General features: G+C 57.6%; 1 protein-coding gene across 4 annotated transcripts in view; it reads right to left on the reverse strand.

Moving 5' to 3' along the window:
- Window positions 1-22,897, reverse strand: part of BCAR1 (BCAR1 scaffold protein, Cas family member) — a 38,518-nt gene that overhangs the window by 6,605 nt on the left and 9,016 nt on the right. For 2 of the 4 annotated variants that reach the window (XM_045045639.1, XM_019820063.3), the window contains exons 2-5: window positions 7,062-7,673; window positions 6,939-6,977; window positions 1,163-1,324; window positions 875-991 (exon numbers count right to left, since the gene is read on the reverse strand). In XM_045045639.1, coding sequence (XP_044901574.1) covers window positions 875-991; window positions 1,163-1,324; window positions 6,939-6,977; window positions 7,062-7,673 — 930 coding nt within the window. Of the gene's footprint in view, window positions 1-874; window positions 992-1,162; window positions 1,325-6,938; window positions 6,978-7,061; window positions 7,674-17,961; window positions 18,159-22,897 lie in introns of those variants that run through there. The other 2 variants (XM_023246161.2, XM_045045640.1) reach the window with 2 other exon arrangements.

A 22,897-nucleotide genomic window follows, 5' to 3' on the forward strand; every position in this document is an offset into this window, starting at 1 on the left:
TGGGTAAGCATAAATACTTGGTGAGAGAACAGTGGTCATACCACCACCACCACCACCACCATCACGGCCACCATGACCGTCACCATCATCACCACCACAACCGCTACGTCACATCACCGCCACCACCTCACCCCATCATCATCATCACCCTCACCATCATCGCCACCATCATCTTCATCATCACTACCACCACCACCACCATTTATGTATTCTCGACTCTGTGGCAGAAACTAGGAAGATTTGTGTTATATTTAGGATGACAACACCTTGGTTTACCCAGGACAGTCCTGGTTTATGCCCGATGCCCCTCATAATTACTAGTCCCCCTTTCACTCTTAGAAGTGTCTTGCTTTGGGGCGCCTGGGTGGCTCAGTCGGTTGGGCGTCCGACTTCGGCTAAGGTCATGATCTCACAGCTCGCGAGTTCGAGCACCGCGGAGGGTTCTGCACTGACAGCTGAGAGCCTGGAGCCTACTTCAGATTCTGTGTCTCCCTCTCTCTCTCCTCCTAACCCACTCGCATTCTGTCTCTGTCTCTCTCAAAAATAAATAAACGTTTAAAAAAAAAAAAGTGTCTTGCTTTGAATAATAAATTCTGTGGTCACCTTTCTAATATCCTGTGTGATCCTCTCAAGAACCTGCTAAAGAAGACCTTACAAGTGGTCCTCTTGCCGACAAGTAAGCTGAAGCTCAAAGGAGCACTCAGTTTCTACTTCCGTCACAGAGCAAGGGACAGAGCTGGCGCCTGTTGTCACGTTTCTTGTTGCCTCTATCCCTGCAAACATGGGTCCCCACCCCACAGCACAGGCACACCCACAACTCTTTATAGAGATCAGGCCTCAGCCCGTGAGGCCCCAGGATTCCCTGACTACTCACGGCATGGTGGTTGGACAACGGCAGGCCCTTCTCCACACTGGGGGGCACATCATATACATCCAGCGATGGATCCCGGCCATTAGGACCCTTGACAGCCATGGGGGGCGTGTCATATACCTGAGATAGAAAAGTGCAGTGATATGGGTACTAGGGTCACCTGAGGGGATGGGAAGAGCAGAAACCACACAGCTCCTCCCCTGGGACCACCCCGGCCAAGGCAGAGAAAGCACGGCTCCCTGAGTGGGGCTGGGCTGAGGCCCTCACCCCGACCCCTACCCCGATACCTACCTCCTGGCCATACTGGCTGGGAAGCAGCCCCCGAACAGGGGGCACGTCGTAGATGTCCTGGGGCCCCGGGGCTAGCAGGTGGCGTGGGATGTCATACTCGTCCTGCTCTGGCTGGGAGGCCTCGAACACATAGCCCTGTCCCACACGGGTGGGTACCACCACCTGGGGGCAGATAGCCAACCGTCACCACCCTGTCACCTCCAGCCTAGAAACCAGCCTCCGGGACCCATCCTCTGGTCTTTGGGGAGACTCTACACCCCCATGAGGTGGGTGAGGTACACAGGGAGGGTGCGGGGGTTTCCAAAGGTGGGCTGGGAGGCCAGTCAGAGGCAAGGTTTTCTCATTCCTTTTACCTTCACCCTTTCTTCAAAGCACAAAGTGTTTGGGGAGCACTAGAACCCCCAGGGTTTATTTACAGTCGTCTGGTTCTGGCCAGGAAATGTCAAGTAGTCTCTACAGGTGGATGACCTGGAAGGTTCCAGAGGAGCATACAAGTGGGCTTGACTGGGATGTCCCTGCCTCACAACACCTCCTAGCTGCACCCTCCTCAGAAAGGCTTCCAGTAAGGGGCTCTCTCGACTGCAGGACCAGCTTCTTGGCTCCAGGACGAAGAGAGGACAGTGCCAGGCTGTGCCCTCCTCACGCTGGGCCCAGAGGTGGCCTGCAGGAGGTCCCAATAATTGGCGCCTGGGGCTCCCAGAAGGTGGTGGCCTGGAGAGCAGCAAGTGGTGCCCCTGTCGTCCTCATCAACCGAGCATATGCTGGGGAGATTCCTGAGGGCTGGGCCACCAAAGACTCCCAGACCATCAGGGCCAGTTCTGGGGCTATTCTGCAAAGTTGGGTGTGGGTGTGAGGGAGTGGCCAAGACTACAGCCAAGACCCCCGCGCTCCAATACACCACGCCCACAGGGCCGCCAAGGCCACCACTAACCCGAAAAGGAGACACCTTAATTAGGGGTTGTTGGCCCACAGAAGGGGCCAACACGTTCCCCTCTCTGGTGCCCTTCCCTGGCCTGGCGTCCAGGACAGCAAACTGCTGAGAGCCCTTCACACCAGCCTCTTTCCCAGCAGGCACCCCGGCCATGCAGGCTGCAGGCGGCCCAGCGGGAGGGGCTGGCAGGATAGAACCCAGCTCAGGGCACGCCTCCCCCACAAGGCTCCCAGCTCAGCACTCTGGGACAGAAAGGCCTTTTGTTCCCTAATCAAAGGGGACGTCTGGAACAGAGTTGACTCAGGCCCTCCCCACACACATCCCTGGAGGGGAAGCAGGGCTGGCCCTCAGGCTCAATACCCCCCAGAACCCTGCAGACCATGCCTGGCCCCCAGTGCCCATGGCACTGACAGCCAGCTGTACGCGCCCGTGTATCCTGGAGGGTGCAGGCTTCACACGCAAGCGCTAGGTACTCCAGGAGCAGCAGAATACCCAAACCCCGGAGCGTGGGCACCGCGTGGGCACCGGCACTTTTCTCATCAGCCTGGGGCTTGGCAGAGCCTCCTGCTGATGCATCCTTCTGGCCCCCTCCCCAGCAGCACAGCCTCTCTGTGGAAGCGCCTCCACGGGGGTATTCCCCACCCACCCCACCCCACCCCCAGCGTGTCTGGGAGTAGAGCTGGCGGCCCTCCCCAGACTCATCTCCCTCCTTGAGCCCCAGACTTGAGTCTCCTCCAGAGCTATTTTTAGATGCTAGAACCTGCCAACAACAGGGCAGGCGGGGCTGGCGGGGGCTGGCGGGACGTGGCAGGTTGGCAGGGCCTCCAGGCAAGGCCCAAAGCGTCTCCAGGCCCTGCTGACTCCAGAAGGCAGATGGGGACCCCGCTCACTCCCACCGCAAGCCCCTACGGTGCCTCCTGAATGTAGAGAGAGCAGGGAGGGCAGGCGGAAGGGCTCTGGGGCCGGACCCCAGGCCCAGGCTATCGGCAGCTTGCCACTCCTGCAGCTGAGCTGGTGACAGTAAGCAGCTGTCCTGGCCAGCAAATGTTCTCTGCTAGAAAAAAACTGTAAGGCAGCCACTAGTGGGGAAAAGCTTGTTAGGGAAACCTACTCTCCAGAGAGCTGCTGAGCCTGCTAATCACAGTCTGCCCTGCTCTGCACCTGAGGCCCCATTAGCAGGACCCTGAGGCCGCCGGGGGTGGGTGACACAGGCAGAGCCCGGGAGGAGACACAGAACCCCAGACCCAAGACCCACGTGCTCTTGCGCATGCACACGCCAGCAGTGCAGGAGGCCAACACAGACGCAGAGAAAACACGCACAGTACCCACAAAGACAGACCACAGAGCTAGGCAGGGCAGCCCCATCAGGGCATCTGCAGAGAGGGGGGAGACGTGGAGCCAAAGAAGGCCCCGGAGATCCAATGGGAAAGGCCACCACCACCTGCCGCATTCTGCTCGGGGCCCCAGTCACTCTCCAGGCAGCTTGGCTGCTGGTCTCCCCCTTTTGCAAAGTGGATGTCACCCCACGTGACCCAGACCGGCTCCTGCTCTGGCACGCCCCTTCCTGTCTGAGCCCCAGATTCCTTCTCTGGAGCAGGAGTGCTGTGGGACCTAGCAGGTCCCTCACTGAGAGTGAGGGACATGCTGGGTGCAGGTCCCCTTCCAAGCTCCTGGGCTCCCCAGGAGGAATGGTGCTGAGTTCAACTCCATTTGCCCCCGTGCCTGACCCAGCGCCACAGCTGTCCCCTTAGCACAGCTGCAGATCCTGACCCAAAGGTGTTCCCCCAAAAGTGACCTCACAAAAACACCTCCCTCTCTGCGGGCCCCACCTGCTCCTGCCCTCGGCATCCACGTCCCAGCCCAGAGGATGTTCATGTTGTGCCGTGGCCCCAACTTCTCTCCCCAGCCACACAGGCCACTCTGGCCGAGGGTCCGGACATCTGACCCTTCTTCCTCTTGTGTCTCCTGGCCACCGTTCTCATCGCTCACCTTCTAGCTTCCTGGATACCAAGGCCCCCCCGCCCACTCTACCCCGTCCTGGCAGGTTACCTCCTCACCCTACCTGACCTCTACCCCTGAACCAGAAGCCTCAGTTTCCCAAACTTCTGAGGGGGAGCACAAGGCTAATGAAAGCAGAACCATGAAATGTGGGCAAAGAAGCGCGCACCAAGACGTTTATCGCCTCATTTTAAGAGAGACACGCGCAATCTGAAACTGCCTGGAATCCATCCCTGGGGAGGGGGTGACGCAGCAAAATCTGGCGTGGCGATCACAATCACTTCAGGGACCCAAGAAAATGCTTCTGATAACTGTGGGACTTACAATTTCAAAATGCAAAAGTCTGCATACAAATCTCTGCAAGACAGGGAATATGCTAGACAAAATATGCCCAAATTCCCAGGGATCACCTCTTGACGGGGGAATCTCTTCTCCACGCTTTTTCGTACACTGTGTGTTTTCTGCAACACATAAGCACCGTTTCATGATCATAATATAAAAGCAGATGCAACCGAGGCTGCCCAAGCGAGGAGACGAGGCTTCTTAGAGGAGAGCCACCAAGCCCCAGGACACAGGGCTCTTGTTCCCAGGCCACCAGCCAGATGAGGGCCCTTGGGGACACAGGCTCTGGGCAGCCAGGTGAGCCCAGATGGAACCTGAGAACAAGCCCTGCACAAGGGAGGGAACCAGAAACCACAGCCAAAATGTGGGTTCAAGTCCACAGCCCAGTACAGGGGTCTTGCTGCTGCTTCCTGGTCCACGGGGCTTCCAGCGCCTGCCCCAACCTCACAGACACCACGACAAGTTTGTCCATAAAGATTCAGGGAGAGAAGCGGGCAGGGGAAAAGGCATGCCTCTCCAGGGGATGTGCCGTGTGTGTGTGTGTGTGTGTGTGTGTGTGTGTGTGTGTGTGTGAGAGAGAGAGAGAGAGCGCGCGCGCACGTGACCAAGAGAGGGACTGTGTGTGTGTCTGTGAGTGAGTGTGAGCATACAGGGGGATAGACTATGGCCTGTCCTCAGGCTCACCAGCCAGGCACTGCTCCCTGCCACCTCCCCACAGGACAGGTGTTTCCCTGGCAGGGCTCTGTTCCTCTCCCTAAAGCACCTTAGGAGCGGCCCATCTCTGGCCGGGCAGCTGAAGGAGCAGGGAGGGCAGGAAGTGGGAGCCAGTGACCCAGGGTTCCCTGGTGGCCAATGTCCATGGAGCTCCACCCTCAGCTGGCCAGCCTGACCTCTGGCCAGGTCTCCTGGCTACCAAGCTGCACCCTGTGGGCAGGGGCAGGGTGACGCTGCCTACTGACTACTGCCCAGCTAGAACGGGCAGGGCTCCCACCTCAGCCCTGGACACGCTTTGAGGACAGAGGCTCAGTACCATGAGGGGAGCGCCCACTCAGCCACCGTCTCCCCAGACACAGGTGGCTCTAGAGTAGACGTGGCACAAACACGAGGCCTGGTCTGGGTCTCGGGGAGCTGATTCTCAGAGTCCAGCGGCTTCTCCTAAGGGCTTCCGGGGCACACTGCCTGCCGCGGTCTCCCTCTGCAGAGGGGTGAGCCGGGCAGCTGGGGCTGGGCTGGCTGCGGGAGCCCTCCCTGCTGGCAGGGGTGGGTTTCTCAAGGTCCTCCTGAGCGAGCTGTGAGGGAAGAACAGCATGGAGGAGACAGAGAGTGCCGGGTGCCACAACTCTGTCCTCAACAATATGGGGGAGGCCTCCTCTGCTTCTGGGCCTTGGAAATTTCACTCCCCGAATCTTCAAGGGACTTGGACACGGAAGGACACAGGCCACAGGGGAGAAGAGGCTGCTCCTGACTCAGCCCAGAGCAGCCAGTGGGGCAGAGCCTCCTCCTTCGCACAGGTGGACGGACTTGGGGGTGGGGCGTGCGGGCAGGCCTGTGTAGAGCCGAGGGTGCCGCCCTCAGGGCCCTGTCCCTCAACCCCGCATCCCCTGGCAACAGCGTGCAAGGTGACCTCTGAGAGACCCTACTCTGGCAACGCCCCCGGTAGTGTCCTCCCCACTGTCCGAGCATCACGAACAGGTCCCTCTGCTGCCCGCCAACGTGCCGCAGGAGAGAAGGGGCCGGGCACCCGTGGAGCCAGGAATGCCAGATGCGCTCCATGCTCACCCAGGGGGCTGACACGCACACCCAGGGGGCTCGTGGGAGCCCCAGGCACAAGGAGGCTGGCCTCTCCCCTTGGTCCTCCCCCTTGCCCTGCTGGCTGCGATGCAGACACACTGGATGGAGCTGACGCGGCAACCATCCTGGCCCATGAGATGCCAAGCCCCGTGTCGAGGATGGTGGAACAAGATGGACTGAGGTGTGGCCCCTGATACCCACGGAGGTGCTGTCAGCCTGACACCGCTCACATCCAAACCACGGCATACGACAAAGTCTCGTATCCAATCGACTCCTGTGCGCTTTCAGCCACTCTCGCGTAACAGTTTTACTGAGCGCCCCCAACACCCCTCCCTCTCCTGGGTGTCCCCCACCCCCACCGGGCCCTGTCCCCTGAACTCTGTGGGCTGAATGATGTCACTAGAACATGCAGTGAGCAGGACACTTCTACTCAAAACCCTTCACCCTCAGGCAGGTATCTGGTTCCTCAGGAGCACCACACCCCTGGCGGTTGGTCCCCAGCCTACTGCTCGGGCTTCACCTGCCACGTCCTGCCTGCCCACCCTTTCCAGACTTCCAGGCCTTCGACAGGCCGCATCCTTTGCTGGTGACACCCTCCCAATGGGGTTTGTCCACTGAAGGCTACCTCATGATTCAAGGCCAGCTTGGATGTCTTCTCTGTGGGTTACCTGTTCACCTTCAGTAGACGGATGAACACATTCCCCAAACACTCACCTCCCATCTTGGCCCCAGACGAAACGTGCAGCTGGAGCCCTAGAGACGCCAAGGGTACTCAGTTGGGGCCAGAAACCAGGGCCTGGGCAAAACTTGCCAGGGGGGTTGACAGGGCAGCCTTACCTTTGCCGGTGGCTTCGTCCCCTCCCAGCTGCGTGCATCCATGGATGGGGGCACCTGGTAGATGTCATGTCCTATGCCAGCAGAAGGTGGCACCTGGTAAATATCCTGGGCGGGGCTGCCAGGCCCTGGGGGCACCTGGTAAAGGTCTGGAGCTGGGCTGGGAAAAGGGTGATGGGGCATCTGCTTTGAGAACATAGATGTCTGTTTGGCTGGGGGAGACTGGAACTGTGGGCTGGGTCCAGGGGCTTGGTAGAGGCCTTGCTGAGTCTTGCTGGGGGTGGGCACCAGGTACACGCTATCGGGCTGGGGCTGGTATGTGGCAGGCAGCATGGGCGTGTACTGGGCAGCCGGGGCGTGGGGGCCAGGCTGGGGCTGGGCCGAGGTGGCAGGTGGGCCAGGCCCGGGCCCTGCTGGCTTCTTGTCGTGCATGCCCACCAGGATCTTAAGGCGGTTCCCGGGCACAATGCCTTGGCGCCCATGCAGCGAGCAGAGCCACCAGCCATCCAGGCCCTGTGTGTCCCGTTCCAGCACCGTCATGATGTCACCCTTGCGGAAGGAGAGCTCATCCGGGGACTCGGCCACGTTGTCATAGAGGGCTTTGGCCAGCACGTTCTGGGGAGAGAGGAAGCAGGTGTGCGTGAGGATGTGCATCAGGGGCTCCGTGGCAGAGAGGGCTCTGCCCACCCCACCCCCCACCAGCAGAGAGGCCCAGCTGATGCTGGCATTTTCCAAATAAGCCTCAAAATCCTCTCGACTGCAGCCACCACCTTCACTCCAGGGAAGCCACTCCCTAAGTCACATGACAACACTGGGAGAAGAGTAATAATGCAAATAATGGTCACCACGTTCTGGGCAGAAAACAGGATACAAACCCTCCCTGCTCCAACCCAACAGTCCTGCTGTCCTGCCAGAGCAATCAGCCAAGAGGAAAAAAAACGAGAGAGAGGGGAGGGACACACAGGGACAAAACGGTCACCATCCGCAGACCATATGATCATCTACGTCATAATTCCAACAAATTAGAATCAGTAACTGATGAGAAAGAAATATAGAAAAGACATCGCACGACAACAACAAAAAGCTACTAGTTATCCCGGAATTAATCAAGCAAAGACAGCAGGAGACCTCAGGGGAAAAAATGTGTACTTTCTGCCAAAAGGCTCAAGGAAAAACCTGAATAAAGGGGAAAACACACCAAGTTCACGGTGGGATGACTAAGCACTATAAAAGGCCAATTTGCCCAAGCTTACTTAATAAGTTACAATTGTAACAAAAATGCCAGGAGGATTTTTTTTTTTTTTTTTTAAGGAATTTGATCAAAGGAGGAGAATCCTTTTAGAATTAAATGGAGGAACAGAGGTCCACAATAAGCAGGTCAGTTCTGAAAATGAGATGCAAATGGGCACTGCACTTTCCTTTCAAGCTGTGAGGATGTGCCACAACTCCGCATCAGCGAGCTGGCACGGGGCCGACGCACCAGGACAGGGCCCGGAGACAGCCCCATGCTTGGGGAACCCGTGGGACGCTGCAGGTGGTACCACACAGCCATGGGAAGGACAAGACCGCTTCACAGGTGCTATGAGAACTCACTCACCGTAGGAAGAAAAATCAGTCCACACACTTGCCTTGTGTTATAAACAAAGGACATTTAAAGACCCAAGTGTCAAAGATACAACTCTAGCTCTAATAAAAGAAAAAATCGGGGAGAATATCTTTGTGACCTAGAAATGGGAAAAATTATGAAATACAACTCTAGAAACAAAGATCCCCAAAGCACAAAACATAAGGTAACAACAACAATGACACACGGATGGACTCAACCTCACCAAAGTGAATGGTTTCTACTGCCTGGGGGAGAACCCAAAACTGACAGGGTAACAGATCACCAATGACAAGAGAGGGATCAACCTAGAATCTGGAGGCGTTTCTCCAAATCAGCAAGGCAAAGATAAGAACACCAACAGAAAACCAACAAAATGAAAACAGCAGGTTCTCTGAAGGGGAAAAGGAATGGCCAAGACCACTACGAAGGATGCTCAGGGTCCAACCAGCACAGCGAGACATCTCTGCGATTCTGCTCTGTGCGCCCGCAGGTGTCTAGGTATCTGGTAAGGAAGGTCAACCACGCCCTCCTGAGTCAAAATAACAGGCAGATCTATGGCCCAGAATCGTTTATGTACATGTAATAAATGTCTACAAAACAACTCTATGTTATTTTCCAGACGTTTACCCAGGGATAGACTCTAGACACGTTACATTAGCATGGATGCTTCTGAAAAAGGGACAGACATCAGGAATGAGGAAATTACAGCAAAATAAGAAAGGGGTCTCAAAAGACAGTGACCACAGAAGAGCAATACCCTCCACCAGCCCCACATCTTACCCTGTAATTCTCCTGGTAACCCTCCCGGCCACCCCGGAAGCACGCACGACTACAGGGCTCCATTAATTAGCAACCCTCCTCCCCCTCCACCGCAGAGCAGGGCCATGAGCTCCACATGGCCCTGGCACAGAAAGGCCCTGCTGCCAAGCAGCCTGTGTGGGACGTGGGAAAGGCCTTGGGGAGACTGGGATAGAGGCAGGAGGACCACAGCACGGCACAGCCCAAGCTAGCAGGCCCGAGCATCACCCGGGATAAAGAACCGGGACCGGGGAGGCCCCCATGTCCTCGGTCTTCGGGCTCTGCTGCGCTACTCCCTTTGTGCAGGTGCCAGGCTCGGGTCAGGCCCAGAGATACCATAGAGGGTTCCCAGCAGAGGGAAGAGCAAAGGAGGTGCCTGGGTGAGAGGAGACCAGGGCTGCTCTGGCGTCCCAGGGAGGGGAGGAACAGGGATCAGCTGGGAGCCCATTTCTCCAGAGCAACTCAGAGCCTCCAGACCCAGACAAAGCCAGAAGCTGGAAAGTTGGGAACCAAGAGAGGCTGGATCAGGGGAGAACCCAGCCCAGGGGGGCAGCTCATGGACAGCACGGAAGAGAGATTTCACCCCAGTAACAAGGTGAGCACTGAGGCAAAGGCCTTCGAAACTTCTGGCTACTTCAACACTGCCCATGTCATGACTATAATGATTAAATATGCACTGAAGCATAAATCATCCTCAATAAAATGTCACTTGAACTTTTAAAAAATGGGGAGAGGGTAAGATGAACAGTGTAAATGTTTGAGGGGCGCCTGGGTAGCTCAGTCGGTTAAGAGTCCAACTTTGGCTCAGGTCATGATCTCGCTCACAGTCCATGAGTTCGAGCCCCGCGTCAGGCTATGTGCTGACAGCTCAGAGCCTGGATACTGCTTCGGATTCTGTGTCTTCCTCTTTCTCTGCCTCTCCCCGATTTGCACTCTGTGTCTCTCTGCCTCTCTCAAAAAATAAATAAACATTAAAAAATTAAGAAAAAACAGGGGCGCCTGGGTGGCTCAGTCAGTTAAGCATCCGACTTCCGCTCAGGTCATGGTCTCACAGTTTGTGGGTTCAAGCCCCGCGTCCGGCTCCGTGCTGACAGTTCAGAGCCTGGAGCCTGCTTCAGATTCTGTATCTCTTCCTCTCTCTGCCCCTCCCATGCTCATGTTCTATCTCTCACTGTTTCTCAATAATAAATAAATGTTTAAAAAAAAAATTAAAAAAAATAAATAAGTAAAAATAAAAAATTAAGAGAAAACAAAAGAAAAAACTTTATAAAAGTACAGTGTAAATGTTTCAGACAACGGGGTGCTCTCTCTTCCTGTTTTTGAGAATTTCTCAGTTTGTATTCAACAAGGCTTGGGGGTTGAAGAAAAAAAAACACATCCTGAAAAAGAACAGTGGACCACCTCCTAGGCCTCAAGTCAGGATGGGACAGAGGAGGCCCAAGCAGGTCCAGAGGCCACAGCCCCAGGAGGAGCAGACAGGGGCAGGGGCTGTCCTGCAGCCCATGGGGGCCCATGGGCCCCATCTCCCAGCTGCCTGCAAGAAAAGCAAGTTTCCCAAATATGGTCTGCAGCCTGCCTCAGGGAATCACATCCCGTCAGGGGGCGGGACACTCGGCCCACCCTCCCCCTGTGACCCCAGAACACAGAGCCACCCCAGTGGGTCCCCCCCAGCCCCTGCCCTGGTGACCACAGGAAGTGCCAGCAGAGTGAGTCACGGGAAAATTCCCCTCTAGCCCAGTCAGAGGGGGCGGGGTACAGACAGAGGGGACTGCCCCTCTGAGGCCCCTCACCTCTCAGGAGGACAGCCCAAGGAAGGCTGGCAGAGGGGCCTCCACCAGGCCCTGCCAGGCAGTGCTGGGTGCTCCGGGAAACTGGAAGGCTCTAAAGAGGGCAAGGTCCGGGGGGGGGGGGGAGAGTGATAGAGGGGGAGGGTCTGCCCCAGCCCAGGACAGCTTGTGGGGCCTCCTGCACCCAGGGTGGCCAGCCCCCACCCCCTTGGCGTGAGCTCACTGAGCAGTCAAGGCCAACAACGACTGCAACTGTATAGTCTGGGGCGGCTGGAGCCAGGCTGGGAAGCACCTCTTGGGCTGGGCACGTGGCACAGGGTGCCTGGCACCAGGAGCGCCTCTGCCTGCATCAGCTGGTGCCCCCACCCACAGTCCCAGGAGCAGCCTCTCCACAGCCTGTTCCTGAGTCCTAGGCACCGCTGGCACTGGGCACTCCAGCTGGCCGAGCACCCTAGCTTTGGGCCTCCGAGCCTCCCCAGCTGCTCCCGAGACATGTTCCTCCTTGCTTCTCCTTCCTTCTTCCAAGTCAAGCAACTAAAACCAGACCTGGGTCTGGTTCTCCCTCTACTGCTGGGTGACCCTGGGTAAGTCTCCTAGCCTCTGAGAATCCAGATCCCCTGTGCTAAGGCCACAGGCCTGGTTTCACAGGACTGTTCTTTTGTTTAACAAAAGATTTGCCAGGCTCCTGCTCTCTGTCAGGTGTTGGGCCAGGCTCTGCAAGATGGTGCAGGTCTAGCTTGACCAGGGCCCTATCTGCATGGGACTTACATTCCAATGGAGCAAACACCCAACAATTTGTTAGGGCAGGGGGGACAACTGCAATGCCAAAAATAATGCGGGACAGAGCCACTGCATATAGAGTGGTCAAAGATGACCTCCCCATGGAGGTGATCCTTCAGATGATTCATGAAGAATGAAAAACAGACAACCATGACACCAGCCAGGGAAGAGCATACTGGCAGAGGATGGGCATGAGCCGGGGCACTGGAGGAGGAAGAGGCTGGAGGGAGACAGGGCTGCGGCCCTGGAGTGGCAGGCAGGCCGGAGCCCGTCTCACTGCAGGATGCCTTGGGACAATGCATGAGACCTCAGTAGATGTCATCCAATGGTGGCACCTCATGGCAGGTAAACCGGGCCAGGGCAAAGCCTACAGCATCTGAGCATATCTACTCCGGACACACTCCTCAAGACCCAGAGTCTTGCCCCAGCACGGAAGAGGGGCCAGCGCCCCCAGAATCTAGCTTTCCAGCCTCCCTCACTGCTGCGCCAATCAGGGCCTTCCCATCCATCTCATAAGGGGGGCACAGCTATGACGTCTAGAGGGGCGCGCTGCCAGGGCGCCATCACAGTCCACGCAGACACTGCCAGCCACGTGTTTCCAGGGGACCATAGAGAGTGCTGGCGGACTTGCCCCAAGCCTCTGGCCAACCTCATTCCTGACTCTAGGAAACCCTGGGCTGTGTTCTACTCCACAACAGGATTTGGGTGGCACTCCTCCAGGAAGGTTCCATGCCCCTCTTTGAGCACACGCTCCCCAGTGCCTCCAACTCAAAGTGCTGACCCAAGCATCTCATTACTGCCTACTTTGTGCCCTCTGACCCAGATGCTCAGGAGAGGACAGGGCAGGGGGTGGGGTCCTTCAGTATGGAACCCTCAGGCACACGTGCACAGAGCCTGGCCCTGAATGAGCGGGTTTAGGCAGAGCCCCCCCTTACAGAAGGTGGTATCCAAGCCTCCCTGGTAGCGGTGTGGCCATGCCTGAGGAAGCCAGGAAGACAACGTGGGGCTCACTCACCCCAGAAGGAGGGGAAAGGAGAACCTCTAGCTCAACGCCGACACCGCCAGGCCCCGTTCAGAACAACACCCTGGTTGTCGCACATGGGGGCTAACAGGGCTGCCCCACAGGCCCCGCCTGACTCTGAGAATAGCCCTCATTGTGTCCCAGGGCCCTGTGGGCACCAGACCCACCAAGCCCAGGGGTGCCCTCAGACATGGAGTAGCTGGGCCTTGGCCACAGGGGGGCACATGTCTGGAGGACTGCAGCCATCTGACGCCTATGTGGGTCTCTCCACTGGCTTCGCCTGCTGCCTTGGGGAGCCTTGGATGTGCTCTGCGTATCCCTAAACCCTGACTCTGCAGGAAGGCATGACCTGGTAGCTGGAACTGGTGAGGAGACACCAGGCTGATGGGGACATGACGGACAGGTTCACAGCACTACGGTCACAGCAGTAACGACGAACTCTGTCAGGAGCAGGCTCCTTTGCGTACTTCAGTCATCCCTTTTAACCTTACGAGAGACTGATTACCTCCATCTTGCAGACAAGGAAACTGAGGTACAGAACAGTTACCCGACTTGCTAGGGACAGAGTCAGGAAGCAGCAGAGGCAGACCTGGGCTCTACGATAAAGCAGAGCTGGAAGGCTCCAGGTTGATGCTTAGGTCCCTGGAAGCCAAGAGCGGAAATCTGACAGGCCTCTTCCCGAAACTCCCCCGTCCCTCAGCACCAACGCGCGCGTGCACAAGCACACACACACACACCCCAGCTCCAAACATAGAGCCTCACACACAGTAGTCACTTGGGAAACACTAGCTCCCTTCATACTCAGAACCATCTCGTACTTGGGCCAAGATTATTTCTGGGGTATTCTGTTTGCTTGTCTCAAGGAGCCCCCAGTGGCTAATGGATATAGGTTCAATGCATGCGTGTCTGAATGGCAGTGTGCATCCACAACCCCTGCTCCCTGGTGCCTGGAGAATCCCCCTGGAAAGGCAGTAGCCAAAGGCCCCCTGGTAAGGGTCCTGACCATCCCCTCCCCCTGCCTCCCAGGCTCTAATGGCACCATAAGGGCAGAGTTCCTTCCCTTCCCAGACAGGCCCACACCCTCGTCCCTGGTGAAACTCCATCCCGGCCAGCCTTATTGTCACTCCCCTAATACACCCAGGGACAAGCGAGTAGCCAGGGTCTGGGCTCAAGTTCTCAGCGGTCGACTGTCAAGGAGCAAGACTGTGGGCAACCCCTATTCCAGAGCCATCCCAAGAGGAGCACAGCTCCTGCCCTACCTACCTCAGGAGTGCCTGAGGCTCAGAGAACAGAGCTGGGACTATATGTGGGTCCTCAGCCCCGTGTCTGATAGTCTGTACCTAGAAACTAGGTCTGTTGAATGAAGGACTAAAAATCCACCTGTGATGGCCACTGCCAGCAGCTCCTTCAAACAAACATGAGCCATGGCCCAGCCGGCAGATGCTTCTGTCTCCGGAGCCAGCTCTGGGCCAGGAGCAGGACCCTGCCCCCACCCTTGCCAGGGCATCCCAGGCACTGTCCCTGGGAGGCTGGGCACAGACGAAAAGGTGGCATGGGCAGGCCCTTTCTGCTGTAGGACATAACACCTGCAGCCCCTAACACACCACAGATGATGAGAACAAGCAAGCTGGAGTCAGAGCACCAAGATGGCAGGAAGGCAAAGCCCTCTATCCTGCAGTCCATTCCAACCACTAACAGCTTGGGAATGGTCCTCAACCCCTTTAGAACCCTCACCACTGCCACCTAGCTCAGGGAACTGACCCAGGCTGCCAGAAGCCAGAGCTGCGCACTTGACCACCCACTGCTCTCCTTCTCCATCGCTGGGGCCTTGCTGGTCCCCTCTTGGGATTCAGTCTCTTGAAGAGGGCTCAGCATGAGGCAGACCTTTACTTCAGGGATAGCACCAGCCCCAGATACGTCATCACGGAGGGGAAAAGGCAGAAGGGACACCTCAGGGGGGATAGGAAGGACCTCACTCCTTTTAAGACCCCACTTTCTCCACCTTGACATCTAAAGGCCCCTGTGGACTGCCACTGTCCAGCCCTAAATGATAACTTGCTGCAACCCTTAAAGCAGCAGCATCTGCCTGGGCAGGAATGGAGGGGAACACGAAGGCACAAAAAGGGGGGTTCTCTAACTCAAAAAAGAGTACCGAACCCCTGATTTCTGGGATGCACAGTAGAGATGAGGGTCTGAGATGGGGCCCTGCTTCCCTCTTTGAGCCGCTTCCACTCCAGGCCAGTACTTCACTCCACTCCTTACTCAGAAGTACAAGGGGGGCAGGGGGACGGTGGCGCCTGCATGGGTCGGTTAAGCGTGGAACTTCAGCTCTGGTCACGATCTCACATCGCAGTTTGTGGGTTCGAGCCCCACGTCAGGCTCTGTGCTGACAGCTCAGAGCCTGAAGCCTGTTTCAGATTCTCTGTCTCCCCCTCTCTCTGCCCTTCCCCCACTCATGCTCATGTTCATGCTCTCTCTCAAAAATAAACATTAAAAAAAAATTAAGAGGTGCCAGGGTAGAAAGCATCTGACTCTTGGTTTTGGCTCAGGTCATGATTTCACAGTTCATGAGTTTGAGCCCCAGCGTTGGGCTCTGTGCTGACAGCTCAGGGCCTGGAGCCTACTTGGATTCTGTGTCTCCCTCTCTCTGCCCCTCCTCTGCTTGCACTCTGTCTCTCTCTCTCTCTTCTCGAAAGAAAGAAAGAAAGAAAGAAAGAAAGAAAGAAAGAAAGAAAGAAAGAAAGAAAGAAAGAAGTGCAAGGGAATTAGGGCAGCAAGACACTGGAGCCAGGGCCTCTCTCCAGGGCTAGAGGGCCCAGTCCTACCCCCTTCCTTGAAGGGAGACCACCCTTCAGCCCCTTGTTGAGGGGCCTTGAGGACCCAGGGGAAGAGGAGCTTGCCCAGTATCTGTGCTGGAGAATGATCCCTATCACCTCAACCCTACAACTCACTCACCAAGTGTGACTCCAACACTGCCCTTCACCCTTCCAGAAGCCTCCTGCGGGGCACAACTGGCCTCTGGTTCTGGCTGTCCCAATTAGCTACGGGCTCCTAGGAGGTGGGGAAGGGAGTTTTCCAGGCCCAAGAGAAAAGGGTGGTGGGATCTCCTAGAAGCACAATGGATGCCAGGAGGGACCACAGAAACACAGCCCCGGAGCCAGAAGGACCCCACCAAGTTGGTAGCCCCAGCACAGCACAACAGCACCCCAGGGACCAGAGCGCTCCTAATCAGGGAGGGGGTGTGGTGAAACACTTGTGGCACAGACCATGGGGCTGTACCAGGAGACAAAGTTCTGGATCCAATTCTGTGAGAACAAGTACCTGTTCCTCTCTGCCTCAGTCTCCCCATCTGTAGGACAACGGGGAGAGTAGCTGTCTTGGGGGCGTTTCCTGCTCAAGACGCCCTAGGGACGCTGCCCTTACTTCAAACCCTTCTCCGGGCCTGAGGGGATGGTGCCAGCAGCCCACAGCACTCACACCTGGCTCGTGCAAACTGTAATGGCCAGAGGCTCCAGCTCTCCTCCTGGAACCAAGGGTGACAGTCCCAGCAGCACCTGGGGCTGCCCTGCCCGGCTTCCACCGGTTCCCACTGGGCTCCTTCCTTGCCCAGGGCAAGTGGGTAGAGGGTGCTGGTGCCAGGAGGGTTTGTCCCAGCACCCAGCACACACCTGCTCTTCTAGGCCAGTCGACTCTTCCACCCTGGGACATCACATCATCAGCTCTCCACCGGGGAAAGGAAATGGGCACAGGAAGATGTGTCTCCCAGCCCAGAGGGATAAGGAACGTGTCCAAGCCTGGCTGAAATGGGCACAGAAGTCAACAGCAAACCTGGAGAGTGCCTCCCAGCCTAGACACTCAGGGGAGAGGTGAGGAAAAAGAAACTCCTGTCCTCAAGACCGATGAGTGGGCTGATGTCCCCAGTCTGGGATCCAAGACCTCAAAATCTCTCCAGGCACTAACCCACCCTCGGTCCTAGAGCACCCTAGCCCTCAGCAAATCGCAACTTCGAGTCCTCCAAAACCGCTCTGGGCTGTAGCTCTTGCAGCAGTGAGGGGCTGGGAGCCCTGGTTGCGGACACTCGAGTGGCAGCCCAGTCCCTCCACAAGCTCCACCCTCAAATGCTGGGACCCGGGGTCACGGTGCAGCCATGGACTCCCACCGCCATGATCCGGCTCCTACAGAAGTTTTTGCAATCCTGGTAGGTAAAGGCCTAGAAGAGCCTGCCCCCAGGCCTGGAATCCGGTGCTGGCAGGCTGGGGGTGAATCATTAACAAACCCAGGATTGGTGCCCCAGGCGCACCAACACCTCCTCAATCACCACGCACTTGTTCGCTCAACCCCTAGCCTGGGGGCGGGTAGGGGCTGCTCCCCACTCGAAAACAGAGATGGACCACCATCCCGCTTGCTGGAAATCCACGCCTCCTAGAAGTTCACGATCCAAGGAATCTCGGACCCCTCTTTGTAGCTGAGGAAACTGAGGCTCGGAGGCGTGTCACGCAGGCCCAAGGTCACCCAGCAGGCGGCGGCCGGCAGGGGGAGAACGGGACTCCCGCCAGCAACTTTCCCGGATCCAGGAACTTTCCTGCCGGCCAGCGGCCCCTGAGTCCCGCCCTTCTAACCGCCCCGTGGGCGCACAGGCTCTGGGATCTTCCGCAGTCCTTGCCTCCCGGCGTTCCCGCCACGGCGGGAGAGGGGTTTCAGACCTCGGACCCCGGCCCGGTCGCAACCCCGCGGAGACTCCAGCGGCCAGCTGTTCCCAGGACCCGCAGGTCCGGCAGGAAATGCCACACATTTATCTCTTTCTCGCTTGGGACCGAGCCGGGCGTGGGCAGGGCGGTCGCCTGGAAGCCGGTACGCGGACGCCGCCCGGATCTGCGCTCCCGGACCCGGGGCCGCGTCTGCCGCACTCACCAGGTAGTTCATCGTGTCTGGCCGGCCTGCGGCCCCGCCTCCCCGCAAGGGCGCACACCAAGCTGCCCGCGCCGCGCGCCCTCGGGGCCCCGAGAGGGCCGCAGCCGTCCGGGTCCCGGTCTGGGTCCGGCCGCCTCAGCCACCACGCCGGCGGCTGCCACCACTGCCCAGAGAAGGTTCCACCTCGCTCCACCCGCCGCCGCGGTCGCAGCCTCCGCCCCCCGGCGGAGCCCGGCTCCCAGCATGCCCGGCCGTGCGAGCCCATTGGCCACTGTGGCTTCCCATGCAAATGAGCCGCCCGCCAGCCCGGGGGGCGCGGGCGCGCGCCGCCCAGTGGAACCGCCCCTAACCCCACCCCCACCCCGCACCAGGTCCTAGGCATCCACCCGCTACCAGCCTGAGAGGCTAGCACGGAGGGCATCTCCTTTTCCCCAAATGCATGTCCCCTTCCCTCCAGTAAGAGCGAGAACGCGCCCCTCCTCAAGGCCTAAGCAAACGCCCCCTCTTTTGGGAAGACTGCTGGGATTACCACCCCCATGCGCTCGCTGCAGCCCCCATGCAGACCCCAATACGCTAGCCTAACCTCAAGTGGACTTCTGCCTTCACCACGCACCAAACCCGGGGCATTCTGCGCGTGTCCATCCGGCCATCCGACTCAGATCTGAATGTAGAAGTAATAGGGAAGGGGCATACCCCAGCTGGCAGAAAACTAATAACGACCACCGCACCAACTCTGGTCAGGCCTATCCTGTTAAGAGCTCCAGGAAATGAAGACACGAGGCAGGGAGACAGAGGCCCATAACCTAAGAGCCACAGAGCCACAGAGTCTGTTCTATCAGATGTGCCTGAGGCTCAGTCTACCCAGGGTCAAGGGGCTCACCATCTCCCACCTTATCCACTGAACTGAACTGAGCATCCCTGAAGCATGCCCCCATGGTCTCCATTCTGCCCTAGGAGCTCTGCTCCCACCCACAATCCCTCTAACACCTGTGCCCAACAACATGGGGAGAGGGGGAGGTTGCTGGGAATGAGAGGGAAGAAGAACCACCGGAGGGAAATAGTGGAGAGCACCTTGGTTCTCCTGAGTCCACTCTCCCGAGGTCAGTGACTGTCACCCCACACAGCAGAATCAGGGTGTGCTAGAGTCCCTGAGCATGTCCAGGGTTGCATAATGGTCTGCAAGGATATGTAGGATAGAACCTGCTCCAGAGTCAGCCAGTTCTGTGCCTCAGTCTCCAGGATCCTTCGCCCTCATCCTAGACCACTTGCTGAGCATAGGGACACCATCAGGCAGTTCACAGTACCAGGGAAGCAGTGCGGCCAACCTGGCTTTGCTCTGCAGAGACCCCTCAGGCAGGGCCTATAAAGCACATACTAGCCCAAGATGGATCCACAGCTGCCCCTCCACCAGACACACAGGCCTGACAGCCAGGGCTCAACTGACTGAGCCCCTGGCCAGGTGTGCCACCTCAGCCCTCTCCCCTCTGTAAAATGAAGGGGGTGGGCTAGGGCCCCTGGAGAACTGGTTAAAAATCAGATTCCTTGGGCCTGGCTGGCTCAGTCGGTAAAGTATGCAGCTCTTGATTTGAGGTTTTGAGTTCAAGACCCACGTTGGGTATAGAGATTACTCTTAAAAATAAAATAAATTTTAAAAAACTGGATTCCTAGTTCTCCCTGCTCCAGAAGAACTGAGTGTGGGGGACCTAGACGTCTGCATTTCCTCAAAACTTCACAGGGACCCAGTAGACAGAACTCATGGCCTGGCAGGAGAGGGAAGTAAGAAGCGGTGGGATTTGTGACCCAGAGTCCTCAATGAGGGAGACTGGCCCCTTGTCATTCTGGAGGAGGAGCTGTCACTTTCCCACAGGAGGAGCCGGGTGTCAGGGAAACACTACCTAGGGCATACCCTCGTGCTGTTCCCAATGTCTGCCTCAAAGTCAGGCATGGAGCTGTGAGCCTGGGCCCTCCTAAACCCTGAACCTGTCCTCAGCGCGGCTGGCACCCCAGGTTCCAAGGAAGCAGATCGGAACCAGCTAGGCCATGCATGAGAATCTGTCTGTGCTGGGTGCTCGAGGAGTCCTTAGGTTTTCCAGGGTCTCCACTGAGGAGAGGGGTGGGGACCAGGCCCCACAGCCAGGCAGAACCCTGCTCGCAGGGCTCCAGGCAGGTCTCTGCAAGGGTGGGTGGGGACACAAAATGCCTGGCCCTCAACCGGCTGGCCCTACTCCATCCTAGCCGGCCTTGGGAGAAAGGAGGCTGCTGGCTGGGACCTAGGGAACAGGAGACCCTCCCGACTCTGGCTCAGGATTAAAGCAGCACTGGGGGCGGGGCTGCTGGTGTGGGCAGGCAGGCGGGGGAGGGGAACCCAGCTCAGGCGGAGGCATTTCAAAAATTTGCTCCTTTTCCACTTAAACTCCCTCCCACTCCCCAAGCCTGTGCCTCCCAGAATGGCATTTCCGCTTTGTAATCAAGGCCCTAGGATCTGTGCCCTACAGTGATGGAAGAGGGGGGGATTGAAAGGAGAGAGGAATGCCCCCTCCCAGGCCGGCAGGTAGACGGGTGGGAGAGGGGCACCCCGGGCAGGCTGCAGCTGGGATGTGTGGGGAAGCAGACCCTTGGGGCCAAGAAGCTCTGACAGTGATATAGCCCCCAGGAGAGCTTCCATGCTGGCCCTGGACCAAGAGCTCTATGACTATGTGCTCATTTCACGCCCGCAGAGATCCTGTAAAACAAGCTTTGCAATTAGCCCCATTTTCGTGATGAAGAGGTTGAGACCCAGTTTACTGCCCTGGCCCCATTCTGTAGACTCCCAGCCACAAAAGGATCACAGCTGATGGCCAGGGAAGGGACAAAGGGGCTGCTAGACAGGTGGTGCTTCAGGACAGGGCAGGAAGAGAAGGAGGGCACAGGGGCACCAGGGCTCGGAAAGCCAAAGAAGCTGTCGCGCCGGGAGACCCCAAAGGACAAGCAGCTGAGACCCAAGCACTCCCCAAACGCAAGTGAGTTCAGAACTGGGGCCCAGCACCTCCACTCCCACAGGCAGTACAGGGGAATGTGGGGGCAGTGATGAGCATGAGAAGGCGGAGGTGTTGCTGGCTGAGGAGGAGCCCCCACCCCCACCCCAGGCTGGAGGGGGGGTGTCGCCAACTCCTCCCCTTTGAGCCCAGAGTAGCTGGCTGTGTAGGAAACATGGTGGGACCAGCACATGAGGATGATGGTTCCCATCCGCCCATTAGAGTGTCTACTGGGGTGCAGGCTGCTGCTGATCCCAGACCCTAAATGGGAGGAAAAGCTTGGGACCCAGCGCTGCTCTCTGGGCTTTTTGCATCTTAATCTTCAGGTCAAGCCCACTGCACAAAGAACTATTCTTGCTTTTGGCCCAACAATGTCTGTTGCAGCATTTGTAACAGCAAACAAAAGGGGGCATAACCTGAAGGCCCAACTATAGGCGACTGCCTTCTCAATGGGATATTGTGTAGTTATTAAGATAGCCACTTTCCCAGCGCCTGGGTGGCTCAGTCCGTTGAGCCTCCGACTCTCGACTCTGACTCTCGGTTTCAGCTCAGGGCGTGACCTCACGTTCAGTGAGTTCGACCCTCACATCGGGCTCTAAGCTAACAGCACGGAGCCTGCTTGGGTTTCTCTCCCCCTCTCTCTGCCCCTCCCCTTGTGCTGTCTCTGTCTCTCTCAAAATAAGTAAAGAAACTTAAAAAAATTAAAAAAGACAAGATAGCCACTTTCAAAGACTGAGAAATCATGCAAGAAAACGCTTATGACCAGGTGAATGAAAGCAGCAGACTAAAATGGCCTGCAGAGTGCCACGGCAGGCAGTCGCTTTCCCAGCAGCAGGAGAGGGTGGCGGATGGGTCAGCTGACGGCAGCTCTGGGAGCGGCAGCAGGAAAGGATTTCCTGAGACCGGAGGTGAGTGCTGCCAGCCCCAGGAACAGGAAGAAATGATGTATCTGGAGGGCCACGGGGTGTTGACGCCTTCCCCCTGGGCTGGCCACTCACCTTGGCAAGCTCGAACCCAGCCTGTGAGCTGAGGCCTGCCTGTGGATGGGCCAGAAAAGAAGGGAATCCGGCTGCATCCAGAACCACTGCCACACACGGCTGGACACCCCGCACACCTGCTGTCACAACTACCACTCCCCAGAGGCCCAGAGAGGGGACATGCTGTGCCCAGGTCACCCCGCCAGGAAGGGAGCTACATCTGTAACCCACCCCACCCAGCTCCCCAGGCGTGTCCCTAACCCTACGGAGAAGCACCCCAGGGGACCCCAGACAGTGCAGAGCACACACTCTTAGGGTGATGTTGCAGTTGTCAGATACAAAGAGCTTTCCCATTTTCCCTGCTCTCTGAGGATGGCGTGACCAGTGACCAATGGGGCAGTTCATCTGTCATTAATGTGAGCAACCTGACTGTGGGAAGGTGGGCGGGACCAGTCTAGAGCCAGATCTCAGCCTGCCGGCCCCTTCAGCATGCGCCTGGACTAGCGTCCAGAGACCCAGGTACAGGGTCGAAACCAGGACCCCTGGTAAGCGTGGGGGTGGAACTGCCGGGTGCAAGGACAGAGCCAGGGGTGAGGGCAGAGGGCTGACTAGCCTCCTAGATCCAGGCCTGGTTCCAGCAATTGCAATGCTCCCACCTTCTCACAGCTCCCTCCCCTATCCCCTCTGGCTCTTTCAAGGACTGGGAACGGAAGAAACTGCATACTCTCCTAATTCTTTTATTGCTTCTCTAATTTGAAAATTAGAGAGCAGTGGAGGCACCCGCAGGAAAGTGCCTGCTTCAGAGAGGGGCTCTGCTCACAGCAGGCCCAAGGCTGGAGCAGGATGACAGAGCTGGGCCCTGGGGCGCTTCCCAGAGTCTCTCTGCCACACCCCAGGGCACTGACCCTGGTGGCCCTTTCTCTTCTGCACCCCTTCCTCCCATCT

The sequence above is a fragment of the Felis catus genome, chromosome E2, assembly GCF_018350175.1.
Source record: "Felis catus isolate Fca126 chromosome E2, F.catus_Fca126_mat1.0, whole genome shotgun sequence".
Classification (NCBI taxonomy): domain Eukaryota; kingdom Metazoa; phylum Chordata; class Mammalia; order Carnivora; family Felidae; genus Felis; species Felis catus.